The sequence below is a fragment of the Anneissia japonica genome, unplaced genomic scaffold (genome assembly GCF_011630105.1).
Source record: "Anneissia japonica isolate Jap-2015-1 unplaced genomic scaffold, ASM1163010v1 scaffold857_len152722_cov132, whole genome shotgun sequence".
NCBI classification, from domain to species: Eukaryota; Metazoa; Echinodermata; class Crinoidea; order Comatulida; family Comatulidae; genus Anneissia; species Anneissia japonica.
The window spans coordinates 108,236-129,522 of record NW_022683480.1 but is presented as its reverse complement, the minus strand read 5'-3'; the positions used below and the strand labels follow the sequence as shown (position 1 = coordinate 129,522).

General features: G+C 34.1%; 1 protein-coding gene and 1 long non-coding RNA gene across 3 annotated transcripts in view; both read right to left on the bottom strand.

Moving 5' to 3' along the window:
* Positions 1 to 21,287, bottom strand: part of LOC117100108 (golgin subfamily A member 6-like protein 22) — a 65,289-nt gene that overhangs the window by 9,223 nt on the left and 34,779 nt on the right. Inside the window, exons 12-16 of the mRNA XM_033239676.1 lie at positions 14,744 to 14,853; positions 14,480 to 14,577; positions 12,718 to 12,919; positions 12,453 to 12,593; positions 11,673 to 11,774 (exon numbers count right to left, since the gene is read on the bottom strand). Coding sequence (XP_033095567.1) covers positions 11,673 to 11,774; positions 12,453 to 12,593; positions 12,718 to 12,919; positions 14,480 to 14,577; positions 14,744 to 14,853 — 653 coding nt within the window. The remainder of the gene's footprint in view (positions 1 to 11,672; positions 11,775 to 12,452; positions 12,594 to 12,717; positions 12,920 to 14,479; positions 14,578 to 14,743; positions 14,854 to 21,287) is intronic.
* On the bottom strand, positions 19,575 to 20,999 carry LOC117100095. Of its 2 annotated transcripts, XR_004444072.1 has the most exons (5): positions 20,786 to 20,999; positions 20,259 to 20,347; positions 20,072 to 20,149; positions 19,877 to 19,954; positions 19,575 to 19,714 (listed from the first exon to the last, which is right to left on the bottom strand). It is a non-coding gene; the product is annotated as an uncharacterized LOC117100095 (long non-coding RNA). The 2 variants fall into 2 exon arrangements; XR_004444070.1 differs by having other exon boundaries at positions 20,259 to 20,999.

Genomic DNA, 21,287 nt, shown 5'->3' with positions numbered 1-21,287 from the left:
ATTATTAATCAGTATGTATTAGGTTAAAGTCTTAAAACAATAATTTCGAAGTAGGCCTAGTAAACAAATAATTGTAATTAAAGTTTAGGTTCCCATGACGTCAGATGACGTATTCAATATGATGCTATATTTTGGAATCTGACTTAATTTAACGATGGTCCTGTCAGTTGTAGTAATGACAATAACTGTGATTTTTTAGCCATGTAGTAAAAATAGTACAAGATGAGAGTCAAGAAGAAGTTCAGCTTCTACTTTATTTTGTAACAGGCAACTCTATTTTTTTACATAGGCCTACAGGAAGATTCATTATTTTAAGTTAATACAAGACAAAACTTCTTAAATGTTTTATATATTATAGTAATAAGTACATAATTCTTTGTAAATTACTTTGTAGGCCTATAAATAGCTTGTTTTGTTTTATAATAATACATATGTTGAGTATATTGATATTGGTTGTGCGATGAGGTTTCTTTTGTCTTTCCGTGTGATTAAAACATGCCAATTATCAGGAAATATTTTCCAATTTTATTATATTACCACCTTTTATTACATAGATCTTTTTCAAAACATAACTGCTTTTATAACATTATATAGACCCATTAAACACAAAAACTGCTCTGGCTTCACCGGGGTCCTTAGGCAATCCTCTGGACCCCACGCCAAGAGAACCCCCCCTTGAAATGACCTGGCTACGGGCCTGAAGCTGATTTATGTAATTTCGGCAATGAACGGAATAACAATATCAGAGACCAATTAATTGATGGTTGCTCTGCTGATAAGCTCCAGAAAATTTAGATAATATCTCGTAATTACAAGATAATTACGAGATAAATATCTCGTAATTACGAGATATTAACTCGTACGTACGAGATAATAGGGTAAGGGTGGGAAATTGTGGACAGTATCAAAGAGTAGGCCCTATACTGTATAACAGAAGAGGGTCCACTGCTATTCTTAATGCACGCGAGTAAGCGTGACGCCCGATCCTTATATTTCATTAATGAAAATTGGGTGTGCCCTCCTCCCAAAACGATTTTTAAAAATTGGGTCCACAGTTACCTTACACCCGTGAGTAATTGTGGACACTTGACCCCAGTGTAATTAATGCTTGTTAGCTAATTAAATAATAATCTGATAACCTTGAATTATGCCTGTAATTAAAGACCAATAATAGTTGTTGATTGTAAAAATAAACTTTCAGGTGTATAATAATTATCTCGTTATTACGAGATAATATCTCGTAATTACGAGATATTATCTCGTAATTACGAGATATTAACTTGTAATTACGAGATATTAACTCGTTATTACAAGATATTATCTCGTAATTACGAGATAATTATCTCGTTATTATGAGATAATTTTCTCGTAATTATGAGATATTATCTCGTAATAACGGGATAATATCTCGTTATTACAAGATAATATCTCGTAATTACGAGATAACTATTTCGTTATTACAAGATAATATCTCGTAATTACGAGATAACTATTTCGTTATTACGAGATATCTGAATTATATTTTTAGTTGGCAGCAATACGCTTCCATAATATCTGAATTTTATTTTTTTTTAGTTGGCAGCAATACGCTTCCATATAAACTTACCTTAGAAACTGCTGTCACAGCAAGTAATTAGTACAGAAACAAGCTCAAGCGATGAGTGCAAGTTCATCGTATGCAAATGGTAACATTAACACAGAAGGCAGAGTAAATGCTGCACACAATCAACATAGCAGCAAGTCTAGGCCTAGGCCTAAACCAAAACAGGACTATCAGAACAATAAAAGCGGCAGTAGAAGTACGCAAGGAAGTACTACACAGTCGAGCGAATGCTATCGCTGTGGGCGACGTTCACATAACGCGAATGAGTGCTGGTTCAAAGACAAAGAATGTCGAGGCTGTGGGAAGCGAGGTCACATACAGAAGAAATGCAGATCTAAGACTGGTGCAAACAAAAGCGTAAGCGCTGTATATAGAGATGATACAGATGAGCGCGAAACAGTCCCAATGTACACGATGACGCCAGACTCAGGTGATGCCATAATCGTTGATATGGAGGTTGAAGGTCAATCATTGCAATTTGAGCTTGACACAGAGCAACGCACACAGTTATCCCTGAACATGTGTTTGAGAACATTAATAAATCCAAACGTATCAGGTTGTCAAAGTCAGAGATAGATTTTAAGAGTTTTACTGGGGAACGGATAAGACCTAAGGGTGTTGCAGAGTTATGGTTAGCTACCAAAACCAATGTACTATGCTAGACGTGTATGTCGTCAAAGAGACAAACCAATTATTATTAGGAAGGGGTTGGTTAATGTATATTTTACTTAGGCCCTATAAAAAATATTATTAGTTTATCACCCAATCTGGGCAGGAAAAGTGATGAGGGAGGGAGGGAGGTTTTTATTTTTATTTTTTATTTTGCTAAAGCCAAATATTACCCTTGGATTGTTTGCTGGTGCATTGATATTCAAAGTAAAACATGATTTAGATAATGCAAACAATATCTACTAATTATTTAATAAAATAAATGAAAAAAATAAATAAAAGAAATTAAAAAAAAATTTTTTTTCAATTTTTTTTCCCAGTACCATAAAAGACATGCGCGCGAGGGTGATAAACTAATAATTTTTTTTATTGGGCCTTAGATTGGCCAAAATTATTTGCAAATGTCAATCAAGTAAATAAGGTTGATAAAGAAATAGATGAACGCATCAGCAATGTATTAGATGAATACAGCAACTTGTTTGATGGTAAGTTAGGGCTATCAAAAGATGTAAAGGCCAATATTGAACTAGAGGAAGGTTCTAAACCATACATGGGTAAATGTCATAGGGTTCCATACGCATTAAAAGGCAGGGTTAATGATGAATTGGATAGGCTAGTCGATGAAGGCATAATAACGCTTATTAAACATTCTGATTGGGGTAGCTCTATTGTTACTGTGCATAAGAAAAATGGTAAAATAAGAATATGTGGAAATTATAAACCCTCCGTTAATGCAATGTTGAAGTCAGTGGCTCCACCAAACATAAACATTGATGATATTTTGGTTAATTTATCAGGTGGGAATAAGTTTACGACCCTTGACCTTGCCCAAGCATATAATCAAATTTAGCCGATGAAGCTAAGAAGGTCCTAACTATAATAACGGAAAAAGGTTTTTACCAAATGACTCGATTACCTTTTGGTATCACAACAGCACCCGCCATTTGGCAAAATGTTATGTTGAATGTATTGCAGGGATTGAATGGCGTACAGGTATATTTTGACGATATTATTATTACGGGCAAAGATGACCAAGAGCACATAAATAATTTGAAGGGAGTATTGAGTAGGTTAGAGGAGTATGGGTTGAAACTGCGACGTGACAAATGTGTTTTGATGCAGAAATCTGTAGCTTTTCTAGGTCATGTCATAGATAAGGATGGCATACATAAGTGTCCAATTAAGACAGAGCAAATTTTGAACATACCCTTACCAACGGATGTTAGTCAACTCCGATCATACTTAGGTATGATGAATTATTACAAATCATTTGTGCCTAATACCTGTATGTCATCCATGCTTAACCCTTTGTATAAGATGTTGCAAAAGGGAGTGAAATTTCAGTGGTCTAAGGCAGCCAAAGATGCCTTTGAAAAGTCCAAGTTTGAATTGGCTAATTCTGGGTTTTTGGTGCATTACAATCCCATGTTACCAATAACAGTAGCAACAGATGCGTCACCATTATGGTGTATCAGCTATATTGTCCCATATAATTGATGACAAGGAGAGGCCAGTAAAGATAGCCTCTAGACCTTTGACTACAGCCGAACAAAACTACCCAGAAATAGAGAGGGAGGAATTGGTCATGGTTTATGCGTTAAAAAAGTTCTACCCATATGTGTATGGTAAACAGAAAATAAACCTTTGACTCGAATATTTGGTCCCAAAACAGGGTTACCAGTATTAGCAGCTGAAAGGATGCAGAGATGGGCTTTGTATATTTCAGGTTTTGATTATTAAATTGTGTTTCGTGACAGTAGAGCTAATGCGAATGTTGATTGCTTTTCAAGGCTGCCAATAGGGTCAGCACCAGAGAATGAGTTAACAGATGTTAATGTTAATTAAATGTTAATTTAATTGAGGCTATGGAAACACTCCCTGTAAATGCTAACGATGTTAAACGTGAAACAGCTAAAGATAAGGTGTTAACTAAAGTGACACAACACTAAATTGATGGTTGGGTCAACTACGAAAACAATTTAGAACCTTTCTACATACGTAGAAATGAGTTAACTATTAAAATGGGATATATCCTATGGGCACTACAGTAGTGATCCCACCAAAATTACAAACCAAAGTTCTTAATGATTTGCACATTGGACATATGGGAATTGTAAAAATGAAGAGTTTGGCAAGATCTCATTGTTGGTGGCCTGGCATAGATAAACAAGTTGAAAATATCACAAAAAGCTGTAATGCATGCCAAATTATACAAAATAAACCTCAGATAGCACCGACACACCCATGGTTACCTTCAACTGAAAAGTGGGAGCGAATCCATGTGCATTTCGCAGGTCCCTTTGGGGGACGCATTTTCCTAATTATAGTAGATGCGTATAAAGTGGCCTGATGTGATAATTGGGTTCAACTACAGCCACTAAAACATTTGAGGAATTGAGGATACTATTTAGTAGGTATCGTCTTCCTAAAATAATTGTATCAGATAACGGGTCACAATTTACTGCAAGTGAGTTTAAAGATTTTGTGACCAGAAATGATATAATTCATAAGTTCTCTTGTTCTGGCCAACCATCCACAAATGGTCAAGCGGAAAGTTTTGTGCAAACCATGAAACAAAGCACACATGCATCTAAAGATGATGGTTGCACAATTCAAACAAAATTAAGCAGATTCTTGTTAGCTTATCGAAATGCTGAACATGGCTTAACATGAGTAGACCATTAAGGTCCAGGTTAGATATGCTAAGACCTAGTATGACGGATTCAGTTCGAGGTAAACTGCATGATCAAATGCAAAAATGTAAATCAAAGATTAGGACATTTGAGGTCGATGACAAAGTGTTTGTTCGAGATTTCAGGGGAAGAGAATCGAATAAGATCAAATGGACACCAGGTGTAATAACTAAGAAACTTGGTCCATTGCGTTATGAGGTTAAAGTGAGTGATAAGTTAAAGTGGTGTAGACACCTGGATCAGATTAAGTCAAGGTTTTCAGACCAAGGTACTGATGTTGATAATGTTACTGATGACATAATTGATGAGTTGATTGATAACCATATGGAAGTGAATGATGGTGAAGTTGAGTGTAATGAAGGTCAGGGTTTGGAGAAAATCCCTAACCCAAGTGTTGCTATCAGTGAACCAGATATTCATGTAAGACGATCAACACGTGTAAGGAAGACACCAACTAGATATATTGAAGAATGTTGATTTGCATTTTATGTTGAGTTGATAATGCATATAAAGTGCGAGATGTTTTTATTACAAAACACAGTAAAGTAGTTGAATTTTAGAGTTCAATTTTGAGTTTTAATAATATTATATACACGGTATTAATAGTTCATCCAGCCAACATTATATATAGAAAGGGAGAATGTAGGATATTAGTAGTGTACTATATTAGTACTTGTGTGGGTAACAATACCTATGGTGCCACTTTACTCATGTCGCTTATGAATATTCAATTGTATGTGTGATGCGCAATAAAGAGCCTTCATGCTCACGTACCGTGATGGCGGAAAGAATGTTTATTGACTGTCACAATTGTTTATATTTAGTTTGCTATTTACTTTAATTAGTGAATACACAACATTTAGGCATTTGATTGATCTTGGAATTTTAAAATAGTGAGGATCACTGAGGACACCATTTATATATGCAAGGAAACACAGGGGTCCATGTTTGGTCCCTTGTGGTACACCAGCTTGGACATTTTTTATAATCTGACAATACACATTTTTATCTTACACATTGCATTCTAATGTTGAGAAAATTATAAATCCATGGTATTATCGAATGTCTAACACCTAGATTCAGAATGTTCTGTACTACAATGTTGTGGTCAAGCAGATCAAATGCCTTACTATAATCTGTTATAACGACTGTACTTCATTTGCCTGGTTGGTCGGCATGCGAACAGAGGTTATTAACAAGTTGATTCAGGAAATGGGTAGTAGAGATACCTTTTCTATTACCATATTGATTAGTGTCAATGTTTTGATCAATGTCCTCTAAAAGCCATTTCGCAATAAGAGTTTCAGCAGTTTTGGCAAAGTGGTCTGTGAGTGCTATAGGTCGGATATTATTCCAAATTGCCGGAGAGGATTTTGGAATTGGTGCAATTATTGCTTGTTTCTACTGAGACAGGACAACACCTTCTGCATAGGAGCTATTAAGGATACTGGTGATTGGCTGGCTAAGTTCATATGTGAATTCGCTAACAATGCGTGCTGGGATCCCATCAGGTCCTCCTGCTTTATGTTTGTTAGTTTTCTTTTGCTGATTGTTTGTGTGGTAGATGGTAGGAAAGATGGAAGAGTTGCTGGATTCAGTGGTGGAGTGTCCCTAGCTATGCTGGTGAAGTGAAGGTTGATAGCATTGGCGAGGTCCTTATTGTGATTGGAAATGATTCCTGGTGGTGTTTTTATAGTTGGGGCTGAGGTTGAGCCAGAAGTCATAACTTTGATGTGCTGATACCGCAATCAAAAGGATTTGTTGTTTTACACTTCTGTACTCGGTCATAATAGAAGTTACCTTTTACTTCCGCTATTGTTCTTTAGATTTGATTCCTTACTTGTTTCCATTGTTGATCACCACAAATAAAAAGCTGTTGTCGCTTCTTTATTAGAGACTTTATTCGTTAGTTTATCCAAGGTTTGTCGCTAGTATGGATTTTAACCGTTTAAGTAGGAAAGTATCTATCAATCATGCAATTCAGTTCCTTAAAAAGGTGATTACATTTACTTTGTGCAGTTGGCTTTGCAAAGATTTCTGACCAACCATGGTTAATAATCCATTGTCCAAACTGTCTTAATGAAGATTCTTTCATAGGCATAACGCTTCGCTTATATTGGATATTTGGTTGTTTCAATGGGTTTCTTGGGTACCACAGTATATTGTGATCACTGTTTGCTAAGGGTGGAATAGTACTTGGTTCTTCAAAATATGCTGCAGTATATTTGTAATAATTTTGTCTAAAGTTGCATTGATTCTGGTTGCCTTTTTAACAACTTGATTTTAATTCCCTATAGTAAGATTCGAAGTATCGATTCTATTCATGTCACCGGCTAATACAATTCCTGCATGAAGATGTTTAGTGGTTATTGAGTCCACTATGTGTTGAAGGCATAACGTTACTGAATTTGGGTTGTTTGCAGAAGGGGGCGTATATATAGCACAATAAAATAAGTATCAAATTGATCTTGGTAGGTGTTTTTGGTCTCACTTTGATCCAAAGCATTTCATGATTCTTTGCTAGTTCTGCATCATCACAGTTTAACAGTTTAGATAAATTTACAGGCTCAGCATGCAGTGACTCCTCAATGTATAGAGCCACTCTTCCATGTGGGTTATCCTGTCTCGGTTTTGAAAACAGTGTGTAGCCTTCTACTTTTAAGTGATTGTTGGCAATATTGCAATATGGAAATAATGGCAATGGTAAACTAGTTGATTTAAAAAAAGGCACTTGTATACTTGTACAGTTTTTTATTTTTCCTTTTCTTTTATTTTTCTCTTAATTTTCAATATGTTTTGTATGTACTTTCATTGTACGAAGAAGATAAAATAAATAAAATGATAAATGACAAAAAGAATTAGATTTGAACTCGTCACTTTTGAGGTGATCCTTTTGTCAGGCAAAAGGACTCTCAGCTTGCAGCGCTGGAAAGTGAAATATTAAAAAATACTGTTGCCAGGATTTTCAAACTGTACAGGACAATATTAAGTCTGCCGCCCTCTCTCGGGGTCTTCAAATATTAAGATAGAGGAGGTGGAGAGAGGTTAGAAAAACATTCTTTTTGACCATGATGACGTCATCAAAGTAAAAAAATGATTGAAACATTGAGAAAGAAAATTGTCTCAGCTATAACATACTCGAAGGTAGGAGATGACCGATCAAGAATAAGCGAGATAATTTCAAAAAAATTATACAAATATTGACGTCATGAATCAAAATTGGTTTTTAAAAATTCAGATGCAATATGATGACACCACAACGTCCGATCAGTTAAAAAATCTATAAAATCATATCTACAACTCATGGGCTTTCAGAATATGTAATAAAAATTGTCACCTTTCATCCTAAGGAGCTATAACTGACTAAACATTTTAAGCATAATTTCATTGTATATCGGCACAAACGCGCGCAAAGATCACTATGTTTTATGCGTGCGTACGGCATTGCTATTGGCCATAAAATGACTGAAAAGAATGGAAATTTTTGAAAACAATGTCAGGAACCCAAACTATGTAAAAAAATAAAACCTAATGTCTAGCTTCCGTACGTGCTGTGCGCGCGTAGTGGAAAATTAAAAAAAAAATTGAAATGCTCAAAATGACCTGAAACATGCTCCAATTTAGTCAAAAAAAATTTTTGAAATTTTGATTTTTTAATTTTGATTTTGATCCCCACTAGATCACCAAAAAATTACATTGTCAGACTATGTCTGTCCTCAGATCACTCTCAAGAAAATTCAAATTACACAATGGAGTTTTTCAAGAGTCGGATATTAGTCCCACATTTTACTACACGACTGCAAACTCCAGCATTTTAAATAATGCTGGAGTTTGGTTGCATATGTACCCAGATGATATACAAATTGCAAGTTGAGTTGAATTATTGAAATGAATTTCTTTGTTTCCTCATATCTTTTTTTGTTATTTTTGTTTTTTTAATGTATTGACATTTTCTTGATACTCGATGTTTGGCATTTTATGTGAGTGCTTTGTAGAAATAGCGCTATATAAGCAACAACAGCTGTAAAAAAATGTATAACACATTGTATTAATACAATTGATTTACATTACAGTCTCAAAACCAGTTATGTTGTTATTCAAACACTAATGAAATAATGTTGAAAGAAAGTGTTTTAAAGGTTTGCATGGTGAAGAATGTAAATGTCTTTGAAAAGAACTGTTGTGTTTGGATGCACCATCAAACTGATGGGTGCCGCTGTTTCAAAAGCGATTTCCAAATAATTATAATTATTATTATTGTTTGTTGAGAATGTCTGTGAAAGGAACTGTTGTTTCTTAAATGTCTCCCATACACAACGTAGAGTAGTTCTTTTCAAAACTATCTACATGGTGTACCTCAAGCATTAAATATAGATGTTGAATTTGCAAAAAAAAAATCATTAAAAAGTATAAAAAAAAAGTACAAAAAATGAAAACTAACTTCAAGACAAACAACATGTTAGACTCGAGAGACTCGAGACTACAGCTTCAAGGGAGATATGAAGACCCATAACCATTTCGCGCTATATAAGCTGACCTAGACTTGCCACAAGTCTCTTATTTTTTATTATTTTTCTCATTCTGGACAGCGCCACCAACGAGAAAGTTAATTTAGAAATAGACGGAATAAGCGACTTGTAAAACACTGAATGCAGGCGCCAGGATGCCAAAAGAATGACGTAATCTTATATTCCGTATTTGGATAAATGGGCGAACCGAAATAAACAATTTCAACCAATCAAATGTTCATATTTTTGGAGCCACGAAACTGAGTCACTCGCGTCGACTAGGCCTAGTTAGGCATGACTAAATTTATCCTCCCTAATAAAACGGGCCTAAAATATTTAGAATAGACCCTAGTAAGACTAATTTTGGCAATGGCAAAAACAATTAAGCTTAGACTTGATGGCATACCATACAAATACAACAAAACTTTCGAGGAGGATGGATCAGGCCTCGTCTGGAGTCAGGAGTAGGCCTAGCCTAGACTAGTAGTAGAGGCTTGGCGTATTATTAAGTTCTTACTTACAGAGGCCTACCTTTTTAACAATATTCTACCCTAAAGACCTAAATCTGTGTAGCAGCTAGCGGTGAGCATGGTTCCTATAGCCTACGGTTATCAGTCCATATCGTTCTCAGCAGGTCAGAACTATACTAACTGTTTTAATTCAAGTATAGGTAGCCAACGAGCTGGTTCTTGTTCTAGTCGAGACATCCGCATCTTCAATTTTGAAAGTTTACCAAGATTGATTATTATGCATGAAGTTGGCCAGTCACGTGATTTACGAAATCAGTCATGCATACGATATCCCACATCAAATTTGATGTGGGAAATCGTACGCATGAACCGTTTGCCCAGGCCCTAATTCGAAATTATTATTACTCTTTAAGTGGCCCTCAGATCGTCACTAAAATGTGATTATTTCTTCATTGAGCCACGACAAAACTATTCTAAAATGTTTCATTTGGGCATCGTCACCAAAATTTAGTCATTTCTGTATTGTAACATGAAACTCCATACTGTAAGGTTTCGATTAGATCAACTGTTGTGTTTTAGGGATATTTAAATCCTGGGACGTTAGCACTTTTAATTACAACTTAATTCACAACTGGATCAGGATCGTCACTAACCTTAACTAATATCTTCATTTTCACTTGGTTAAGCTTTACAAAGCATTGTCGTTCAAATCATTAGATCAGTTTTTGATATATCTGGCATGGGACTTTCCATTTAAATTGTCCTCATATTTACACCTTTATCTGGATTGTCACAAAAAAATAATATTAATTATTTTTTCATTAGACCATGAAAAGTTCTGAAAAGTTTCATTTATATCCATTGATATGTTTTTAGAGATATTTAGCGTGGGGACGTTAACACATTAAATGACCCTCTCTTTATACACTAACTGCGATCGTCTCCGAAATGTAATAATTTCTTCCTTGTAACTTTGGTAAACTTGTCTACAAAACTTTTTGGTAAACAAGGTCTGAGACGTTTTCTTTTGAATGATCCTCATATCCACACCCTACTTCGGATTTTCACCAAAATTTTCCACTCTTTTCACTGTTAAAAGTTTAATATTAGAACACTAATTTAAGATATTTAAGTCGGGGACGTTAGAACTTTACATGACCTTCAAATCCACACCCTTTGAATGGTCCTCATATCCACATTCTACTACGGGTCGCCACAAAAATGTAATCATTTCTTGATTAAATAACGACAAACTCCTTAAATTTACACTATAAAGTGGACTGTCAACAAAACATAATATTTTTTCCTTGTAACTAGGATAAACTTTCCCGAAATTTTCATTCAGATCAGTTGATCCGTGTTGGAATTATCCAATGTGGTGTGTTTGCCTTTAAATTTCTCACATCCACTTCTCGATATAGATTGTCACTAATTTTTTCGAGGACAAAGCTTGGAAAAGATCTAAGAATGGACATTGACAAAAGTGCCAGGCGGGAAAACCCAGTTCAAAAAGTTAGAAAGAACGATATCTAATTTTGTTGACGATCCAGATTAAATAATTTTTTATTGTATTTCATTCTGTTCATTGGCGGGTTTGTCGCTGTTTGGATGTAAAATTAAATCAAATAAATGATGTAATTACTTCAATTTTGAAGTTATTAGGCCTGCCACATATATTTTGCGTGCCATGCTCAAATACAAAACAATACTGTAAAGCAGGTGTATTTACCTCACGGGCCTTTTCCATCTGAAGTTCTACTATCATAGAACCAAGTTTTTCTTCCTGCTTCTTTAGTTCTCGTGAACGCTCATGAAGCATCTCAACACGAATCTGTGGATTGTGAAAACAACTGCAGTTTACTCCATTCCAACAAATCACAACAATTAGAACTAAACCATGAGGTGCATTATGGTACACATGCATGAAAGCTATTACTACACCTCAATCAGCCCAACTAAATTCTTCAACTTGTCCCTAGCATAATGTTTTCTGGGATTTATTTACTTTCATGTTCTTGCACCAACAATCAAACATGTATTTCTTTCTTTAAGATAATCACTTAAGATGATTCGTTGCCTCATTAACAGGTAGTGATGCTGAAAATGATTCCGGTATTTAGGATGTACCTTTCCACCATTAACTTCATTTAGAATGTTTCACTCCATTATTACCATTTAGTGTTGCTGAAAACGATTCCAATATTTAGGATGTACCTTTCCACCGCTTACTGATAGTACTCCTGATAATGACTTTGGTATTCAGGGTGCATTCCACCATTAACCGGCAGTGCTCCTGATAATGACTCTGGTATTTAAGATATACTGTTCCACCATTAACCAGTAGTGCTCCTGATGACTCCTCTTGCATTTAGGATGTACCGGTTCCCCAATAACAAGGAGTTCTGCTGATAATGACTTTGATATTCTAAATGGTTCTTTATATTTTCATTATTTTCTTTCCCCGTTTTCCTAAATCTATTTTCGGCATATTGAATACAATAGATCTTACATTATCAAAGTCATCCTCTGCCTGGGGTTTCTCAGAACTTAGCAGAGCTAATCGTTGTTCAGCATGTTTAATCATCATCATCTGGCTTTCCTCTCTATCATCTTCATTATCACTACCAAGCTGCTTAGATCGCAAAAGTCTCTAGTCATTGAAAAATAGGAACGGTCAATGTGAAATATTTTCATGTAAACTTTCCTTTTGGAATTCAAGGGTAAGTGTCTTAACCACAAAATCTTCTATTTTAGATTTTAAACATTAAACTCACTCTCTTTTCTTGCTGCTGTTGCCTCTCTAATTTCTCCATCTCTGTTGCCCTTCTAACTTCAATTTTTTCTTCCATTTTTCGCCTTTGGTGAAGTTTGTTCAGTGTTAAGTTATTTTCTAATTTGACCATCAGTTTTTTATGTTCCTGCATTATCTTGTATCTATCAATTTCAGACATCACTAATTGTGCTGCCAGAAGTTTTCTGAACCAAGATAAAAACAAGCCTTGGTTATCCATTTGCTGTTTGATTAGTATATGCTTCCTCAGCCAATTTTCATTTTAAACACCCACTTGCAGTTGGATGAGAATGTATATTGTATATAATTACATAATAATGCCTCAATAAATTTACTTTATAAACCCCATTGGTGGCCCGTAGGTAAAATGTAGGGTATGTTAGGAGATGCAAGTGGGAAAATTTCCATCTATTAGCCTACGATCAAAGACTGCATTCTATAAATTAAAAATGCAAATGTATACGTGGTTGTAGTTTCTTTGCTGTATTTCATATCCCTGTAAGTTTAACAAATTACAATTTAAATAATAGTTTATTCTATACCAAATATACTTTTAACTTTTAGAGTTTTAAGAAATTCAAATTACCCATTTGGCATTGGAGGCCAGTTAAGCTAACAGTGAAGTAGAGGAGCATGCCCACATACACTTGGAAGCAGTACATCTAAACCAGTATTTAATTAAGCTATTCTAACGCCACCTCACGGTTAAAAGATTAGCAAATTAATCATTATATAGTACAGTATTCACTCACAAGCGTTTGTTAGTATAAAAAAACAACCATGCGTAAATTCTACGCAGCTAAGAGTACAATGCAATGCAATAGACCCTATCCTAGATATCGACGTAGACATAAAGATTGAAAAACTAATAATATTAACGTATCCATGCAATTAAAATTAGAAGAATTTGGATGCTAAATGCTAAATAAAACGTCAAAATTGGACAACATAATATTTTGTTAGGAGTTTCAGATTAAGCATTCGTTATACAACACAACCATTAATAATAAATTATATACATTATTTTTTAAACTCAATTGGCCAGGTTCTCAATACTTACTCAACCAATATCCTTCATTGATTCTTAATGCAGTGCTTATCCAACTATTATATTTTACATTATTAGTCAACAGTATGAGAAATGACAACATCACTTTTAGGACTAACGTGTATACTCTGGCTTTCGTCCACACAGTGGAATTCATCAGGGGGCTGTAAAAATGGGATAAGAAACATCTATACAGATATAAAGAGTTGATCTTCTGATAATATCCACTGTGTGGACGAAAGCTAGAGAACAAATTTTATACAAGGTAGTCCTGAAAGTGCTGCTGTCATTTCTTATATTGTTCTCTAGCAGGCTAAGGGGTAATCCATAATTTTCAACATTTTCAAAAGAGTACAAATCATACTCTTTTGTGTGACCCCCTTCCCTCCCCCTGAAAGAGTATGCAAAAAAATGTTGATTTGTGTCATTTTGAGATCAAAATTTTATCTTTTTCATAAAAGAGTACTTATGCCTACACTTTCAACACTCCCCTCCACCCCAAAGTGTATGTTTTGTGCTCTTTTGAAAATGTTGCTGATTATGGATGGCCCCTAACGCGACTACACTTTTATTCATCATTATTATTATTATTATTATTATTATTATTATTATTATTATTATTATTATTATTATTATTCAATTGATTCTTAATACTTACTTAACTAACTTATGCACTTATTTTATTATTAATACATACCCAACCATTTTGCTTTCATGTTCACGAATTTGCATTTGTTCATATCTTTCGTCTGCTTTCCTATTTACCCATATTTTTCTTTTTTCAGCTAAGCGTTTCTGAGAGATTAAAGTTGCAGATTTTAAAAAGATAAAACCTCAACAATTAAACCAAAAACATTTCACATATGTGAAATGTTAGAGTGTATATTATGCAAAATACTTTTAAAATTGAATTATTTGCACTTGATTGAAGGGTCTGATAAAAAAAAGCAATTGTGGATACCTTTATTTCTTCTTCTTGTTTTGTTTTTCGTTTGTCCCTTTCTTTTCTCAGTTGGTCTCTTTTTTCTTGATGTTCCTCTAATATTTCATCCTTCATCTTCTTAGTCAAACCTAGAGCAATTATGTATAAAATAAAACAAATTTGAACAAGTTTTCAACTAAATTGATGACAGAGAGAAAAACAATGATTGCATTGAAAATAGATCTATTAATCAATCTATAAAACCTGTATAGCGTCAAATTTATCATTAAATGCAATGATGATTTTAATTAATTGTGATGTCTCTCTCGGTGACAATGTTTTTGACTCCGACCAGGAATCTCTTTTAATCACGTTTGATTTTAGTCGGCTTCAGTGCTTGAAACACAGGAACAGAAATGTGTTTGCCTATTCCGGGCCAATTGGCCAGTTATTTGTAATGCTTTTAATAACTTCCCATGGAATATAATAAATTCATTTGAAATTGTAAACGACATGCTTGTTCTGCTTTACACTGTTGTTGTTGATTCAACCATTAGAAAATTTGTTCCAATTACTGTGCCTAAAAAACAATGTCCCCCTTGGTTCGATAAAGATCTATAGAAAAACTCTGAAAGTAAAAGAATCAAAACATAAACTTATGAAATTATACAGAACCAATTATCATTCGGAAGATTTTAAAACTGCTAGAAGAAATTTTAAAGTGAGGTTAAGCACAAGGCTTATGTCAAACAGTAATCCGGCAAAGAAAATTCAAAGAGATTCTGGTCCTGGATAAAGTCTAACCATAACGATCACTGTCTCCATCCACAATAACTTTTGGAAACAATCAAGATTTTGCCACTTCTATTGACTGCTATTTTCCAACAATCCATTGATTCCGGTTGTTTCCCACTCTCTTAAAGTGGAAAATATCTGCCCTCATAAGGGTGGTTCTAAATGGATACGTAACTATCTTTATGGTAGACAGCAAAGAGTTCTTTATAACGGTTGTACATTAGATGGGCTGCCTGTCACCTCCGGTGTCCCCCAGGGATCCGAACTGGGTCCCTTATTTTTCAATGTTTATTAATGATATTTCGTTCAATTTTAATTCCCACAGTTTATTATAATCCAGAATTATTATTATTATTATTATTATTATTATTATTATTATTATTATTATTATTATTATTATTATTATTACCGGTATTATTATTACCGGTATTATTATTACCGGTATTATTATTACCGGTATTATTATTACCGGTATTATTATTATTATTATTATTATTATTATTATTATTATTATTATTATTATTATTATTATTATTATTTTCTGATGATCTGAAGTTGTTTCGTACTGTGCGCTCTGTTAGCGACAACTTCTCCTTCAAGATGATCTGGATGAATTAGTAGACTGGCCATCGAGATGGAAGATGGAAGATATCGCTTAATCCATCTAAATGTAAAAGCCTTATATTTCCTTTAAAAAATATCCAATTGTGCATGATTATCATTTTAATTCTTGCAATATAGAATGAGTTTCTGTTCAAAAAGATTTGGGAATATTCGTTGATAGAAAGCTAACCTTTAGTCATGTCGACTTCATTGTTGCCAGGGTCAATCGTTTACTTGGAATGTTATGGCGGAATTGTCGCACTCTTGATTACAATAATAAAGTTGTTCTTTATTGTTCCTTAGTTAGATCTGGTTTAGAGTTTTCTTCAGTTCAGTCGAACGCATTTAAACTAAGTTTTTGAGATTTATTGGCAGTGTGCAATTTAGATTCTTTAAAAAGGCGCAGGCAGATATTTCATCTTGTTTTTCTCTATAGGTGTGTTAATTCCTGATTCTCGTGTAATATGTTCCCTCGTCGTTCTTTGAAAGTTTCCCGTCCCAATATGCGTAGGCAAGACCTTTTGTTTAGTTCCAAATTGTACAATCAAAAAATGGATTTATCTGTAGAATTTCCTTTTCATATAATTATGTTACAAACAGTGAGCCATTAAGTGATATCTTTCACCAACCTATTCATTCATTTTTTAGTCATTTGATCATTAATTTTACTGTGGAATTGTATTTTATTGATTTTTTTTACAATGTTCTTTGTACATTGTAACTTTTGTAAATTCATCTTATATGAATATTTTTGTACTGTTTTTAATATTTTTGAATGGTTTTATTGTGACTTTTATCGATATTATTTTGATTTTATATTTTATTACTCTATTCTCCCTGTTATTGACGTTCTCGCCGTTGGGAGTGAAATGAAATGAAATAAAATAAATGAATAAAAACTACAATGAGCCCCATGAGTAACAGATTCATTTATATAAAACAACTTTTATTCAGAACCAACAAGAACACGTTACAAAAAGAATAAAAGGAAAACAAAAATAACTCCCTCGGGTCATGTCCTTAAAATAAACGACAAGGAAGGATACAAAGCCCAACAGATTACAAAAGAAGACAGACAAGAGAAGAAGGGAAAGAGAAAACAAGACAAGCACGGAGAGAAGACAAATCGTTTACTAATCCAACTAAAATCTAATGATTATGTATGAAACTGAATATGCAGAAAAATTTGAATTTGACAACATAACTCCTGATTATGTTTTTGACCTAATTATTAGTTTCTTTTAAATATCAAAGCTTCAGGCATTGGTGGATTTGAAATTAACATTTTTCAAATTAGCTGGGACTATTATTTTTCACTTGATAATTTATATTTTAAAATTATCTTTTATATCTATATTTAATGCTTTAGTTCCTTTCCACCCTTTTATGGTCTTTATATTTTAAAATTTGTATGTATTTTCTAATTATAAACACTTGATTATGATGATGAGTAAAATGTTGATGTTGATTATACTGATGGTAATGATGGAAATGATGATAGTGATTAAAATGATTATAATTATTATTATTATTATTATTATTATTATTATTATTATTAATTTTGAGATTATACGATTATAAGATGAGAATGATGATCGATATATTGATTATGATGATGATTTGTGTCTGTGAAATATTGTGTGGAAGATCATATTAAACACAGATATGAGGATGATTTTTCTGTGAATATAATATTTATATTAAAATCTGTTTCATTTAGGTGTGTTTATTATTTAATTCTGGTACACATAGAGCTAATAATAATAATAATAATAATAATAATAATAATAATAATAATAATAATAATAATAATAATAATAATAATAACCAGAACCCTGCAGGTGCGTACGTTCCTTTGTACGTAAAAAAAGTTCTGAGAAGTGCAGGGATGTCGTTATGCAGGGCGGGGTGGGCAGCGCCGCCCACTCTTGACGTCTTGCGCCAATCCTAAAGTTATTATTAAGGTCTTCCGCCAGCCTCATACAAATTCTCCCCCCCCCCCTTAAAATCATGAAGAAACACAGGTTTTTGCTCCATAAACCGTATTTTCCGGTGAATAAGCCGCAAATTTAATACGCGATTTTCCCCTCGAAGTTTGGGGTGTGACCTATACACCAGTCGTTAACCTACTCCCAAAAAGTTCAGATTGCGAGCCGCAGCGAAAATCAGGCGCCGTCTGTCTAGCTTGGGCCCATGCTCCTACTAACTAGCCCAATTAATTAGCCTAGGCTTTGAAGGGCTAGTATTTGTAATTATACTTACTATACAGTGCTGTACTGTCCTACTACATTTTCTACGACAATCAAGCAATGGTTTGTGTTGTTTAAATAATTATTTTCATAGTTACGTTCACTCAAACAATTTTGAAACAAGTTTAATTCGAAACCGCTTCGCTCAAAACAATAAATAAAATTCTTTTCGGGAGTGTGGTCCTAGAGGTCACGTGAGCAGGTGTATTCGAAACGCTGTTCCTCCTGTGTGTTCACGAACGTGACGTAAACCCGAGAAACAATTCTCGAGTTTCGAACGGCCAAGAGCAGTTTCTATGACAACGTTTTGTATCAATATGGCGTTTACTGACACGATTTAGACGGCTTAGAGAAGTATACAGCAAGGATGTTAAACATATCTGCAATATCATAACATGTGCATGTGCTCTACACAATAAGTGTATATTGGCTGATAATGATGTGGAGATTTTTTCTACTGAGGAGGAACAAAATGAAGTGAATGGGTACGAGAACATTTTCCGAAATGACAATCGTGGTGTGGACTTTCGAAATGAACTTCTGAATACCGTACAGATGTAAAAAGATTAAAGTCATGGACACTAAGTAACGATTTCTAGCAAGACTTACTTAATTAGAAACATTTTCATTAAACTCTGGAACATTGCAATATCTCATAAACATAATAGAAAAAAATCAAAAACAACATAAAATCTTAACTGCTATCCTTGCATATTTTTTTATTCTTGACTTTTTAAAACTGCAATTAACAAAAACAAAAGTATTTTGACCAAGTTTTCTGATTAGCTTTTATCCTTTTCCAGTATGTCCAGGAAGCGATCCAACCTCTGCATTTTTTGATCATGTCTTCTTTCAACAGCCTCGTCCCTATCTTCTCTCTTGTTATCCTGTCCTTCAGTGTATGACATCAGCCACTGTACAGTGGGGCTCACGACAGGCTTGCGGCCCTTTCTGCCCACAACCTTGTTCTTTGGAATCAAATGATCCTCACCAATTTCATTATTAGTAGAATCACTAGAATCCTGAGCAACTGGAAGAGCATCAACTGTACACTCTGGCCTAATGGATGGCTTGTTCCCATATAATTTATCAAATGTGTCATAAAAAAGACATGTTTTTGGATCGTTTCCTGTTTTAGAATTATGGTCAACAGTGTCTGTGTATGATCTTTTCAAGGACTTCCACTTATTAGAGCACTTCTCTCCGCTAAAATCGTACCCTTGTTTAGCCATTTCTGCCGCAATTTCTGCCCAGAGGGTCTTGTGTGATCTTTTTCCTTTGTCAAAGACTGGTTGTCTTTCAACACGTAGGCTTACCAGAAGTTTTGTCTCGCAGCTATCCCAAATCTTTGGAACATTTCGAGCTGAAAATAATTGAAATTCAAACTTAAAGACCCTTGTAGTATAGTACATAAATTTCCATCTAAACTTCAATTCAGGGTGTACATACATGTTTGATCAGATTATGGTCTAAATGGGAAATAATTAGTATGGAATTCATTGCTGAAAATATCAAAACTGTTCACCTGGCGTCTTATCAATAACTGGCTGATCAATGTCACTGGTTGAAGGATTTGGTGGGTCGGCAGTCTTTTCTTCAGAAACTGAAATTAAATGTGAAATAATAAGAGGAAGATAAGTATCCACCAGACTCTATCTCACGCGTCCTCATAACCAATAAAAGGGAACCTAATTTGAAGTAGGCCAACACATATTCTTACCAGGTTATTTCTGTTGAGTGTCCTGATTTCCAAAGGCTTCTAAACATCTTTTACGCATGTTATTGATAAGTTTAGTATCTGCAAATGAAGCAAAAATGTATTTTTTTAAGCTACTTAATTAGGGCAGGCTTAAAATACCAATCATCCTCCCTAGATTTATTTAGAAAACGGCAACACATAGGCCTACCATTATTCAAAATCTGTTCATAAGTTGGTAAATCTACTCTGAAGGTAATTTCCACATCATCTTCGTATTTTATTGTGACATCCCTCATGCTAAAATTAACATAAAGAAAGAATAAGACAGAGAAAAGTATGGCTTTTGTATTTTTGTGGAATATAAATAAGAAATCATAGGCCTAGGCCTATATACTGTATATGATATGATAAATACATGCTGTCATACAGTATTGTCAAATAATAATACTATTGGCAGTCATCTAGCATTAAGTCTTTTTCTATACAAAAGGAAAAATAAAACGGTGTTATTTAGCCTTTGCTTTGCCACGAAAATGTTTCAGAAACTTTTTAATTTTATTTCACTGCTCCACTTGCTGTCCGATCGCAGGTTTGTCGCGCAAAATGAGAAATTCTATACACATTAATTACATTTTCACAAATGCATATCTTCCCTATCAGTTTCCCCATCAGCTGCTATCGCCCCCGTAGTAGTATCCTTGGACATTGGCAATAATACTTAAAATAGAAACTTACTTGGTACGAGAACCTGCCTCCTCCGCCATGTTTGTTCTTCATCACACCCACTATCGAGGTAGTGTGAGTTTTGAGAACAAGAACGCGTTCGCGAACGTGTTCCGTGGTATTCGAGACTTCCCATAACGTGTTCTCCGACTGTTCCTCGTTCGCGAACAGCGTTTCGAATACACCTTTGATGTCGCAACAAAACACACGTGGGCTGTTGAAACTTTCTGTTTTGGCCTAGTAAATGTAAATAAATAACACACCGGGGAGCTTTGCCTGTGTAGTCCAGTCATGCGCAGTACATATTCTTTTGGACTTTGTTACTTTTTCGAATCGTCGATCCGAAAGTATTCATATATATGTATATATTGTATTTATTTATATAATTATATATATATATATATATATATATATATATATTATTTTATATATACTGTATTTATATATATATTTCTTTATATATTTTTTTATTTATTTGTATATTTATTTATATATATATTTATATATATTAATA